At 40.1% G+C, this 12,514-nt stretch overlaps 1 protein-coding gene across 1 annotated transcript in view; it reads left to right on the forward strand.

The window, feature by feature from the left end:
* The window catches only part of Adgrg6 (adhesion G protein-coupled receptor G6), a 70,355-nt gene that overhangs the window by 38,326 nt on the left and 19,515 nt on the right, over window positions 1–12,514 (forward strand). Inside the window, exons 14-19 of the mRNA XM_032895281.1 lie at window positions 1,057–1,197; window positions 3,492–3,611; window positions 5,057–5,102; window positions 6,144–6,250; window positions 10,162–10,289; window positions 11,373–11,641. Of these exons, the coding sequence (XP_032751172.1) occupies window positions 1,057–1,197; window positions 3,492–3,611; window positions 5,057–5,102; window positions 6,144–6,250; window positions 10,162–10,289; window positions 11,373–11,641 (811 nt within the window). The remainder of the gene's footprint in view (window positions 1–1,056; window positions 1,198–3,491; window positions 3,612–5,056; window positions 5,103–6,143; window positions 6,251–10,161; window positions 10,290–11,372; window positions 11,642–12,514) is intronic.

Genomic DNA, 12,514 nt, shown 5'->3' on the forward strand with positions numbered 1-12,514 from the left:
GCTTCTAAGATGTGTGGGGCTCTGGCATGTCTAGATTAGTTACGTGCTCCGTGACTGCTGCTCTTGGGATCATGTGTTTCAAAGCCACAAGGTAGGTCTACAGCAGCCAAGAACAAGACGAGGCTGGACAAGTAATCTGGGGCTTGAGTGACCCCTTCGGGTATGTTAAAGTCACAGCTCGGCTAGTGACTTCCAAGTGCCTACCATGTTCCAGTCAGTGTTGGCAAGCACAATGAACCCAATAAATGCAACACCATTCCTGATCTGTGAGAGGATCTGAGTGGAACATAATTGGGTTGTTTTGTTTTTACCTCTTAAGATAAATCACAATAAAAAGAGAAAAAGGTCTAGGCATGAGATACAAGCAAGACTCTTTTGTTCTTTTTAGATTAGGGGTCTGGGGGCTTGCCAGGGGTTTTCCTATTTGAACAGTACAAGCTCCACTGGTGTCATCTCATGCTATGAAGACAGACAATCTCTAAGGCCTGAATTATGGTTTGAAGGAAAATGGTACCTGAGGCTGCTCTTAGTCTAGCTGTTTTTCAGTCTGTAGTCCATAAAGCAACCAGGGCGAGTGTCAAAGATGACTGAGTTGTTCTGTGTAACTCTTCTCCATCCAGAGTATGTCCCCCTGCACTTGTCTTCATTACAAATAAAGGTCATGATTTCAAAGCAAGACCAAAACAGCTATTGTCTCTTTACAGAGATAACTGATCTCTGACGTTAAACAAGTTTAGATCAAGCCCATAGTCTATGGAGAAGGACATCAAAATCTGACACTTTAAAATCTCACTCTCGTACTTGAAAAATATTCACTGGTCTCTAGCATCGTGGATGTGCTTTAGAATCAAACTATTCTTGTTTCAACTCCAAATGCCATCTCTGCATCTGAGTACCAAAGACTTAACCAGGAATTCCAGACTTCTGCAGAGGTCAAGGCCAACACTGTCTCTTTCTACTGTGGTCCTTGCCATGTTCTGTCATCTGACTCAGCCTGGGGACTGGGCTACCATTACCCTCACGATGACTATTGTACCACTGCGTTTTGTGTACCAGATGGACTTCGAGAATGGACAGACAGACCCATTGGCATCTGTGATTTTGCCTCCAAATTTGCTTGAGAATTTAAGTCCTGAGGATTCCATATTGGTCAGAAGAGCACAGTTCACTTTCTTCAACAAAACTGGACTTTTCCAGGTGAGAACTCATTGAATTTATTTAGTTTCCCAATTTTAAATGAACTATCTTTGCTCAGAGATTAAAACACTCAGATTCCTTTGAAATACACCAACAGTTAGAGAAAAATTAACCTACTATATTTTCTAAATTAAAAAAATAATATAAATGTTTAAATATTTTATTCAAATAATCTCTCATCTAACAGTATGTACTTACTTGAGTTTTAAAAATAAATATCAGGCTAAGATGTATTATCTAATGAGAAATTGAGTTAGTTATGATGCTACTATTTATTATTTGTTAATCCTTTTGTTCTCCAGACCCTGAGGCCTCTAGAGTTAAAGCATTTGTGCACCAAAGGAAAGGATTTTTTTTTAACTCAGCAGGAAGCACCTTTTACATAATGAGCGGCATTCTTGGCTTTAATCATTTTTCCCATTAGGATTTCAAATGACCTTTGGCATTCTCATATCCGCAGAGTAGGGTGGCATTGTGCTAAGCACATATTATCATTTTTATTGGCCTCAGCTCAGATACTAGATGGTCCACTGCCAGCAAACACTAGTGACCCTGGGTTGCCTTTATGAGGCCAACCCCATCGAGAGCATTTCGCTGGGTCCTTTCTTTAGAAGAAGAGTTACCAGTTAAATTCAAGGTATTAGTGTTTGTTCAGCCTTGTGTCCTGTGCAGAAGAGCATTTTGAATCTCAGGTTCATAGGAATGTTTCTCGTATGGCCATTCCATACCCACTCAGTTAAAGGAGGAGAAAACGACTGGGCCTATTGCCACACTTCTGTAATCCCAGTACTTGGGAAGCAGAAGGAAAGAGAATGAGAGGGAGAGATAAACGGGGATAGAGAAAGAGAGAGAATAAGAGAGATAGAGATGTAGAGAGAGGGGTGGGACAAAGGGAATGAATATGGGAAAATGTAATTCCAAAATTTTAGAAATTTTATCTGCAAATTGTTTAGAAACTGGTTTTTAAAATACTATGTATAATATAAATGGAACCTTGACTTTTATACAAACTTGGAGTTAGGAACCAGCTCAGCTTCCTCAGGCTTGATGAAATGTGTGCTGTCTTTAGCAGTAGGACCTTATCAGTTTGTGGAGAGCGATCTGTAGCTTTGACAATAGCCTGCGTTAATTGGGGTTTCCATGAGCACCCTTTAGCCAATAACTCAAGAAAAAAAGCCTTTTCTGGAACTGCAAGTTTTTGCTTTGTGGTGTAACATGTCTAATTAGTGTTTTGTTTCCATATTATTTGGGACTCCATTTACATTTCTTTCATATGTGCATATATTTTAGGGGGCTTCTACAGTAGTACATTTTTAGAATTTTGAAAGTAAACAAACATATAGATGGATAGATAGATATAGATATAGATATAGATTATAGATATAGATATAGATATAGATATAGATATAGACATAGACATAGATATAACATAAAACAAACAAAAACCAGTAAAGGGTTTGTATATTCTCCCCATGCTTTAGAAATAATAGAAGCATTTTCAATATGTGATGGTCACCCCCAACCCAAGTCAACTGTGTTGATAGTAATGGACACAAAAAAGTTAATCAAAACCTCTACTTTACAATTATGTTTGGAATTTAGGAGCTTGTACAATTATTTTTAATACAACTGACTTATAAACTGTGGCATAGAGACATTCAAGTTTGACAAGAAAACAAGATGGAAGAGAAAACCAGAGAACTTGCTAGAAAGACAAACAGGTGCTCCAAGTTATTGGAAAACACAGATCCAGGGACTTTTCTGGCCACCTAATTTCTCTGTGAAATCTTCAGCTGCTGTCAAGTCCAAAAGACTAAAAGGCAGATATTCTGAGTAGGACTTTAGTCCAACCAAATTAAACCAACGGTAAACATATCAGGCTGTTGGCATGGGTATAAATGATGAATCGCTTTTTAATTTTTATACTGTAAATAATTTCATCTGTTTTCTAGAGTTGGGAAATGATCTCATTGTTTCACAGCTCCTTATGAGTATGTATGATTGATGAGTTTGTATTGTTTCAGTTGTCAATTGGCTTGCATCATCCCAGTGATGGAGAATAGAGCACTTCGAACAATCCCTTATAATGCTGGTTCGTGCTGTGCACTCAATATATTTGTTGTAATAAGGGAAATAGCAGAGACCCTTCAGGAAAGCCAGCAATTGGAAGTCATAAACAGGATGTTCTAGAATTGAAGATCTTAAGTGTAAAAGTTGCTGACCGTTTGCTTATTTTGGAGCATGAAAGTGTGTGCTTATGACTTGTGCACGCAATCTGTTCTTTTCTTTAAAAGGATGTTGGATCTCAAAGAAAAATCCTAGTGAGTTATGTGATGGCGTGCAGCATTGGAAACATTACTATCCAGAATCTGAAAGATCCGGTTCAAATCAAAATCAAACATACCAGGACACAGGTAAGAAAATGCCACAGGTAGTGGTTGGGGAGTGCACATTATCTCAGAGAATGGTAAATGACAGAGAACCATGATAACACATTTTATTCAGATGACAACCACCCTCTAGAAGGGAGATGGGCTGGTCAGATAGGTAGGCACCATGAATGGCATCATCCAATAGTGAGTCGCTCTTGCCTGGTACCCAAGGATCAGAAGACAATGGAAATGATCAAGAAGGCTACTGTTTATTAATTTAATAAAGTGCTTGACACAAATACAAGGACACAGACACAGTTTTTGACAGGAGTTGTGATTGTCTTCTTCTCATTTTTAAAATCAAAAGTAATTACAACTGAGGAAACTCAAGGGACAACTGGAGAGAGTAGACTTGTCCTTTGGGGGATGTGCAGTGGCTTAAGATGTTGCAAAGTTTAGCATTCTTACCTCAGGACCTTCTCTGTTCTCCACTTCTGTGCTACAGAAAGATGTTCCATCCTTTTCAGCTCACAAACAAGTGTATTCACTTTTATAGAGCTTCTTAGTGAGGGTCTCACAATTGCCAGGCAGGACGTGAGCAGGCCGGTAATAGCTGAGGATCTGGAGTTGGAACACTGAATTCACTACCCCTTATCACAAAGCCTCAGAGACCTCCTTACTCAATTTCGGTCTTATTTGCCTCAGCATCCACAAAGGAAGACTTGTTTATTCCCCAGAGTGAAACACACTTAGTAGAACTTACGATCTTTTAAGTATATAGTTCATTTGCATTAATTTGTCAACAGTAGAGACCATTTATCTCCACTAATTTATTTAATTTACCTCAACGGAAACTCTGTGCCCATTGAGCATCATTTTCCTGTTCTTACCTCCCAGGAATCTCTAGCAACCTCTATTCATTCCACTTTCCAGCAGTGGTAATTTGATTTTAAGTCACCTTAGAAAACCGTACCGTAGTTGTTCAGAAGTGGTCTCTAAGGTCCATCTGTGTTGTATCACTTGCCTGAAGGGCAATTCCTTCAAAGACTGGCTGATACTCCATTGGGAGAACATACCAGATTTTATCCATTCATCCACCGATGCTCACTTGGGTTGCTTCTATTTTTTGGCTATGTTTTGTGAATAATGCAATCTGGTACCCAGACATATGGGAGAATTGTGAAGATGACATGAATGTTAAATTACAAAAAGCTTTGCTAGACATGAAGAATAAGAATAGAGTCAGTATTTCATGATGGAACGGAGTGAATGTCCTTAGGAAAAGCAAGTGTCATTCTTCCCGGGGATCCCAGTTGATCATTTGAATACATTTTGATACATTTGAAGTCTCTAGGAGAGAAGACCGACCCAAGCTGTTGACCTGGTCAAGTAGTACTGGCATGGTGGTGCTGGTCATTTTCCTTTCAGTTGTGGCTTTAAAACAATTTAAAATATGATTTTTCATGTTTATTTTTATGTTCATCTAGGAAGTGCATCATCCTATCTGTGCCTTCTGGGATCTGAACCAAAACAGTAAGTTGTAAAATCCTGGGGGTGCTTAATATAGATGAATAGAATTTCAAAGTATTCAAGCACCCTTAGTCCCCTCCATTTCACCCCAAACCACAACTTAAGGGCAAGCGAGCTTCAAACTACAGTTTAGACAGCTTGGGAACCAATTCTCATTTTTAAAGTAACATTTTGTCACTACAGGAAGTAAGCATATTTGACTCAGTCTGAGTGAACTAACCACTGTCATTCCAGTGCCACTTGCAGGGAAAAAAAATGACCTCCGAAATTATATTGAGCAGTCAATACAGGAAGGGACATGTAAGGAATCAACAAACTACTGGATAGAAGTGTGTGAAATCGATAAGGGAATTGTTAAAAAAGAAAGCTTCTCCCAAGAGGCGTCTTCCCTATGGATCTCCCAATACTATATTACTAATAAATCTATCCTGGTGCCATATTGGCTCTGTCCGATGTTCTGATGACAGATGGATAGTTTAGTTGTGGTTTTTGTTTTGCCCATCTTTTGAGGTGCTGATTGACTTGCATACTTGGTTAAAAATATCATCTTGTGCCATAACATATTTAAATACATAGACAAATGTAATGCCAAGATGTCAGATACGCTTTGTTCACGCCATTCGCCCTTGGTTTTATACTGGTAACTACTGTGTACATCACAAAATAGGTTAAGCCCACCTCCTATTTTCATGTCTTTCTAAAAAGTTAGTCTGATCCCAGAGAGGAAAAACATTTTGGTCTTCCGAGAGCTCATTAGCACATACTGGTGGGAAAAAAAATTAGTTTTTATAGAAGTTTATTTCAAAATTTGTTAAAACTTTAATGTGAGCATCTGCAGAAGCCCCGAGGTATTTCAGTGGAGCACAGTTTGAAACAACTGCCTGAATGATTTTGAGAGGAATTTTAAGCCATCTAAATCATTCTATGTCTTGATTATGACAAGAATGACACATGTGATTCAGATAACCACCGAGGCACAAGGGCCCATCCCTTACAGAGGGCACCGAGCTGCTGCTGTTCTCAACTCATTGTTTCCTCCTGCAGAAAGTTTCGGGGGATGGAACACCTCCGGATGTGTGGCCCACTCTGATTCGGACGCTGGCGAGACCATCTGTCTGTGCAACCACTTCACTCACTTCGGAGTCCTGATGGTAAGGGGAGATTCTTAGCTCATTCTGACACATATCATTTGAGAAGGCATGCCTCTTTTGTGTAAGTTCAGCTTTTAAAATATTATATATCCTAGATATTGTAGCCTAATCATGCCTGTCTGTACCCTGGATCATGGGGTCATAAAGAAGCATCCACTTAGCAGAGGATTTACATCAAGTGACAGCACACAGAACAACTTTCTCTTTTTCCACAGCATTAACAAGAAAGAATTCCAGAACAGAAAGAAATATCTTCACAAACCCATTTAGTTAAGGAAGAAGGAGTTTGTGAAACAGAGACAAAAGGATAGGACAACACAAGAAAGGTGTTAGCTTGTTGCTAGCATGGAAGAAGGCTAGCTATAAATACGCCAATCAAGTTTTTCTTCCTCATGTTTTATTAATACGCTTGTCTGCCTGGTGGTATGTCTTGTGCCAAGGGATTTCTCTCCTGAAGAGTATAATCTGTTAGGACAGCTAGGAGTTGGAGTCCTCCAAGAGACAATAGTTGGAGGTTTCTCTCACTTGGGGGATTTCTTACCATCCTTTCTATTCTTCCTTTCTCTCATTCTTAAAAATATCTACCTAGCCAGGAAACTCAAAAGTTTGCATAAAAATTTAAGCCACAGCAGTGTTTTGTCTTATCCCATTCAATTTTCAAGCCCCTTCTTACTCCCTTGGGCCTGTCGGAAGCCATCTGTGAGGACCATTAGCTGGTACACTTGTGTTGGATAAGCACCTGTATAAGATGCAAAGCGTCTGGAAGGCACTGCGGCCATTGTTTTGACAATGTTTCTGTGAAGCAATCAACCACAGATGCTTTTTCATAGATTATGGGAGTAATGGGAATTGATTGATAAAGTTTCTCCGATTGGAACCACAGACAGGAAGTTGTAGTCACCACCTCCCTGAAATCCTCCAGCTTTCTGCCTGTGGGGTCTGGGAAGAAGAGTGAGCAACTCTGGGCTGTAATATTTGGCTGATGAACTACTTGGCCTATGTAAACGGCCATTGTTGTTTGACAAATCTGCAGGTTGTAAATTTACTGACTAGCAGGGATACAAACTGTTTGGGCAAAAAAAAAAAAAAAAAAAAAAAAAAGAAAAGAAAAAAGAAAGAAAGAAAAGAAAGAAAGAAGGTAAAAAACAGTCTGGGTTGGGGATTTAGCTCAGTGGTAGAGCGCTTGCCTAGCAACCGCAAGGCCCTGGGTTCGGTCCCCAGCTCCGAAAAAAAAAGAAAAAAAAAAAAAAAAAAAAAGAAAGGTAAAAACAAACTGTTTGGGCAAGAAATCATTGACAAAGGTGATGAATCACAGAAAGTAGAATTTTTTCATTGGATTTTTAATTTACATTTCAAATGTAATTCCTTTCCCGGTTTCCTGGACATAGCCCCCCTATTCCATCCCCTTCCCCTTCTTCTATAAGGGTGTTCCCCTCCCATCCACAACCCTTCCCGCCCCCTGACATTCCCCTACACTGGGGGTCTGGACCAAGGGCTTCTCCTTCCATTGGTGACAAACAAGGCCATCCTCTGGTACATATGCAGTTGGAGCCTAGGGTCAGTCCATGTATAGTATTTGGGTAGTGGTTTAGTCCCTGGGAACTCTGGTTGGTTGGCATTGTTGTTCTTTTGGGGTTGCAAGCTCCTTCAGCTCTTTCAATTCTTTCTCTAATAATGCTCTCTGTTGTTTCTTTGCGACATCAAACTATAATTAGTTAAGTTACTATACTGAACAACTAAACTATAGTGTGTTTTCTCTAAGCATCTGAAAACGAAATTCACATTTCCTCCTGTCTTCTCTTTAAAAGTGACTAAAGATAATTCTTCAGAAAAAGCTTATTTTGGAGAATTGGTAACTCCAGATATATGAACTTTAGTTCAATTAATTTAACTATTTCAATGCTGTGCAGGTATATGTTTGAAAATGATTGCAAATTTTATTTCTGATGGATTAATAGATGCTAGTAACAAAGCTGACTTCTCAGAGGTGATTTATATGCAGCCCAATTTTACCTGCACATTACCTGGATGGGAAGTTTCACTGTGTGTTATTTAAATTTCATTATGGGTTTATGAACGCACATTGCATTTTCTCTTGCTGTCTGAATAAAAGTTAAGAATATATGTGTGGAGATTTGCATGTTAGTGAATTCCTTCACTTTTGTTTTTGGCCTCTGTTCTAAGATTTTAAACCACTGGAAGAGTCACTTTCCAAAATTCATCCTTTCTGGCAATGTGCCAGCATCCTTTTCGCTCTTCCAGACCAACAACTCTTGAGTCATAGTTTTTTATTCAAGCTTTACAAACTTGTGTTCACTTGTATGAGATGCCTCAGAGTCTAAATATTCCCATGATGCCGTCATTATGTCCTTTCATCTATAAATGTGAAAAATGTCTAACACCCTTCCCTAATTTCTCTGTTATAGAAATTACTTTCCTTTGTTTGACATTCTTATATCTTCATGTTGACTGGTTTGGAAGGATAAAGTTGTCATCTGATCATTGTCAGAAAGCACAACATGATATGAGAATTGCTACTGTCCTGATGCAGAACTTAATTTTTCCTAAATTATTTATTTTGCCTCATTTGCCTGGCCTAAATGGAACCCTTGATCATCCTTCAAAATTCTCAATTTCTCTACTCTAGCTGATCCTGCAGGAACTGTACCAGAGAGGCACACTCTGGAATCTAATGGCACTGACACGAACTCTGTCCCATGGGTCATAGGCCCATGTCTTCCCTGTGTTTTGAGGGACTCCTAGGCTGCTGAGGGAGGGGAAGACTTTTCCTGGCTCTAGGCCCCCACCTCTCCTGATCTCTGTCACTGTGTGTTTGTCAGTGACACAAAGCTACTGCATTTGCTCCTATAGCATTACTTGTATGTAGAACTGACTTCTGCTTCCTCATGTCAAGACATGCACACACGGCGAAATATTGTCTCTATGGGGGGGGCGCTGCGCGAGAGTACCAGTTTTCTTGACGTTTGATGAGAATGAAAGGAAAATTGACATGTAGAAAGAAAAGTTTACTTTTACCATAAAATTGAAATGTTTAAACTGCATCTTCTTTCATTTTTGAACATCTGTATGTTGGAAGTGTATCTCATCTCCCCCCAGGACAGATTAGTGGTTTTACCTCAGGTTTTATCCTTACCTCATACTTCATTTAAGGAGCAGAAGGAAGGTTTTCCTACGAGGTACAACGTTTTCAAGTTCACGTACATATGAGATTAATTCTTCTTGTCCATCCTTGCTGGTTTCTTTGCACTCTGCACAACTCCTGACACTTTAAATTATGCCATTTAAAACCTATAGGGATTAAAAATGCTAGATCCAGCACACTTGGGAACTTCCCTTTTATGAAAAAATAAAAATCACCCAACCTTATACATGGCAGGCTTTGAAATGACCATAAAAGCTCACCACCATTCATAGCAACTTCCTTCTGTTCCTGGTTGAGCATCTCTCACCTACCTCACAATCTAGGGGCCTAGGGATTGTCCATGTTTGACAGTGGACTCCATCTATGTCCATGCCCTTATACCTGCAGAAACAAGCATGACTATTAACTTACCATTAACTTACCATACAAGGCATCGACAACTTCCCCTGTTTCTGCTGGAGGGTTCAGTATTTTCGCTCTTTGGATTACCCTAGGGTACCAAGAGCTTAGATGAAGGAGGTAGTGATTTAAGACAGTGTATACCTACTTCCTCAATGATTCATCAGCTTTCTTTCTTGTATTGGTCCTCCAGAGTGTCATAAGTAGCTAAGGCAATGTTGATGGACATTGATGTTTTTAGCCCCGGACTTAACTGCTCTAATGCCCAACAGTGAACTTTCTAGCAACGTAAAGCATCACTGTCATGGAAGAGGAATGACACTTATGGCCGCTTCCCTTGTTTCGTTAGGACCTTCCAAGGAGTGCTTCACAAATAGATGGAAGAAACACCAAAGTCCTCACATTCATCACCTATATTGGGTGCGGGATATCTGCCATTTTCTCAGCCGCGACTCTCCTAACATATGTTGCTTTTGAGTAAGTATATTTCCATCTGCCAAGCCCGGTGCTAACCATTGCAAATGTGAACCTGAAAATTGCCTCAGCTTCAGAGAGCAATTCTATAGTTTATGAGTCATGCTACTGTCTCCCTTTTAATCCTCACGTTTCTCATAAGATCAGGCAGCACGAATTTTCCAGGCATAGAATTGTAGCTTACGAGTACCGCATTTCTATTGGTAAAATGGATTCAAGTCAGCCAGTGATTATTAGCACTTGTGTAAATTAAAACGACATGAAATACTTGCTACATTGTAAAGGTAAGGACAGTTTTCTCCTTGAAGTGTATGCATTCTTGAAACAGGAAACTTTTTAAAAAGGCTTCTCTGACTCATTACAAATCCAGAAACATCAAGCAATTCTAGGGAAATTACTTTTAAAATAAAAAATGTCACGGTAAAGGAATGGCCCAGCATCTGTGAGCACTGGCTACTCTTACAGAAAGACCTGGGTCTGGACTCTTTTGCTCAAACTAGGCAACTCACAGCAATCTGTAACTCTAGTTCCAGGGGCCTTAATGGCACCTTCTGACCTTTTTATGGCCATCTAAATGCAGGTTCACATACATACACAGACAGACACAAGTGGCCAAACACATTAATTAAAGTGTAAATCTTGTAAATCTCCAGAAATGGCTAACTTTAAAAAGAAAAAGGAAACTTGTGAGTGTGTTGGCTTATGTCTTTAATCCCAGCACCCAAAAGGCTCAAAGCAGGAGCATGTCCATGACTTGGAGGACAGCCTGGGCTACATGGTGAATTACAAGGCACCCTGAATTACAGTAGAAGACCCCATCTCAAGAACAGATGAGGGAATAAATAAATATAAGTTCTGTGTGAACATTTGGGAAGTTTGGAAACAACTGAAAACAGTTTTGAAATGAAAACCACATTGGAAAACTGTTTGGAACCTTGCAAAAACTCGTGAATACCTTCACTCCTCCACATGTCTCTTATGTGGAGTTATCTACTACTGAACGGTAGAAAACACAGACTGACCCTGAATTTACAATATTGGTGTATGATGTTACCCCATGCATGGCTCCTCCTTCTCCACCCTTAGGAAGCTGCGCAGGGACTATCCCTCCAAAATCCTGATGAACCTGAGTTCGGCCCTGCTCTTCCTGAACCTAATCTTCCTCCTGGATGGCTGGATCACTTCCTTTGGTGTGGCCGGACTCTGCACTGCTGTGGCCGCCCTGTTGCACTTCTTCCTCCTGGCTACCTTCACCTGGATGGGGCTGGAAGCCATCCACATGTACATCGCTCTGGTGAAAGTGTTTAATACTTACATCCACCGCTATATTCTAAAATTCTGCATCATTGGCTGGGGTAAGCCTCCCCCAAACTTCCTTTCTCTTGCACTATCCCAAAAGACACACAGAACGCCGTGCATCAGATAAGAAATTCCTGAGACGGGACATGCCCTGTTCCCCAGCACTGTATAGTTTTGAAACTCTCACCAGTACTCACTAAATTCAGGAGTAAAGGGAAAATAAGAAGCCTTAGGCCAGAGTCACCACAAACTAATTTCTGCTGCCCAGCGCCTGCCCACCCAGGGCTAAAGACACAGCTGACAGCCCATTATGCCTCCAAATATAGTAGCCAGCTAAACCTTTCACTCTGCTCACCCCTGTTGTGGAAGCCAGAAAAGGAGTGTTATTTTTATGTGCGTAAACAAGATATTTACAGAATTATTGCCTCAAGCGTTTTCTGTTTTCTTTTGTTTTATACCATGAACCAATCCTTAGTCAGATATCCAAAGGCCTGTTTAGAATCTTTTCATTGAACAACTTTCTCTATCTGGGTTTTGTGACAAGCTGGACAACTTAAAGCTCAGTCAGTCTTCTTCAGATGACAGCGTTCAAGGATGAGCCATTCCTTAATTTCCCACACCGTCTGATAAGAAAACACAGGATCTCTCAGGGACCTCAGGAGGCATGAATTGGTTCAGTGAAGGAGACAGGAATATTACCGAGTCTCTGGAGAGAAAAGAAAAGACATTATACACCTGCTGTTTACCCCCCACCCAACACACACACACACACACACAAACACACACACACACACACACACACACTCACACAGTCTTTCTAAAGTTTTGTTTCATATTTTTTTAAAAAACGGTAAAAGAAGCTAAATTCAGCCATGTGATGATGGTACACGCCTTTGATCTCAGCACTTGGGAGGCAGAGACAGGTAGAT

This window comes from Rattus rattus, chromosome 2 (genome assembly GCF_011064425.1).
Source record: "Rattus rattus isolate New Zealand chromosome 2, Rrattus_CSIRO_v1, whole genome shotgun sequence".
NCBI lineage: Eukaryota > Metazoa > Chordata > Mammalia > Rodentia > Muridae > Rattus > Rattus rattus.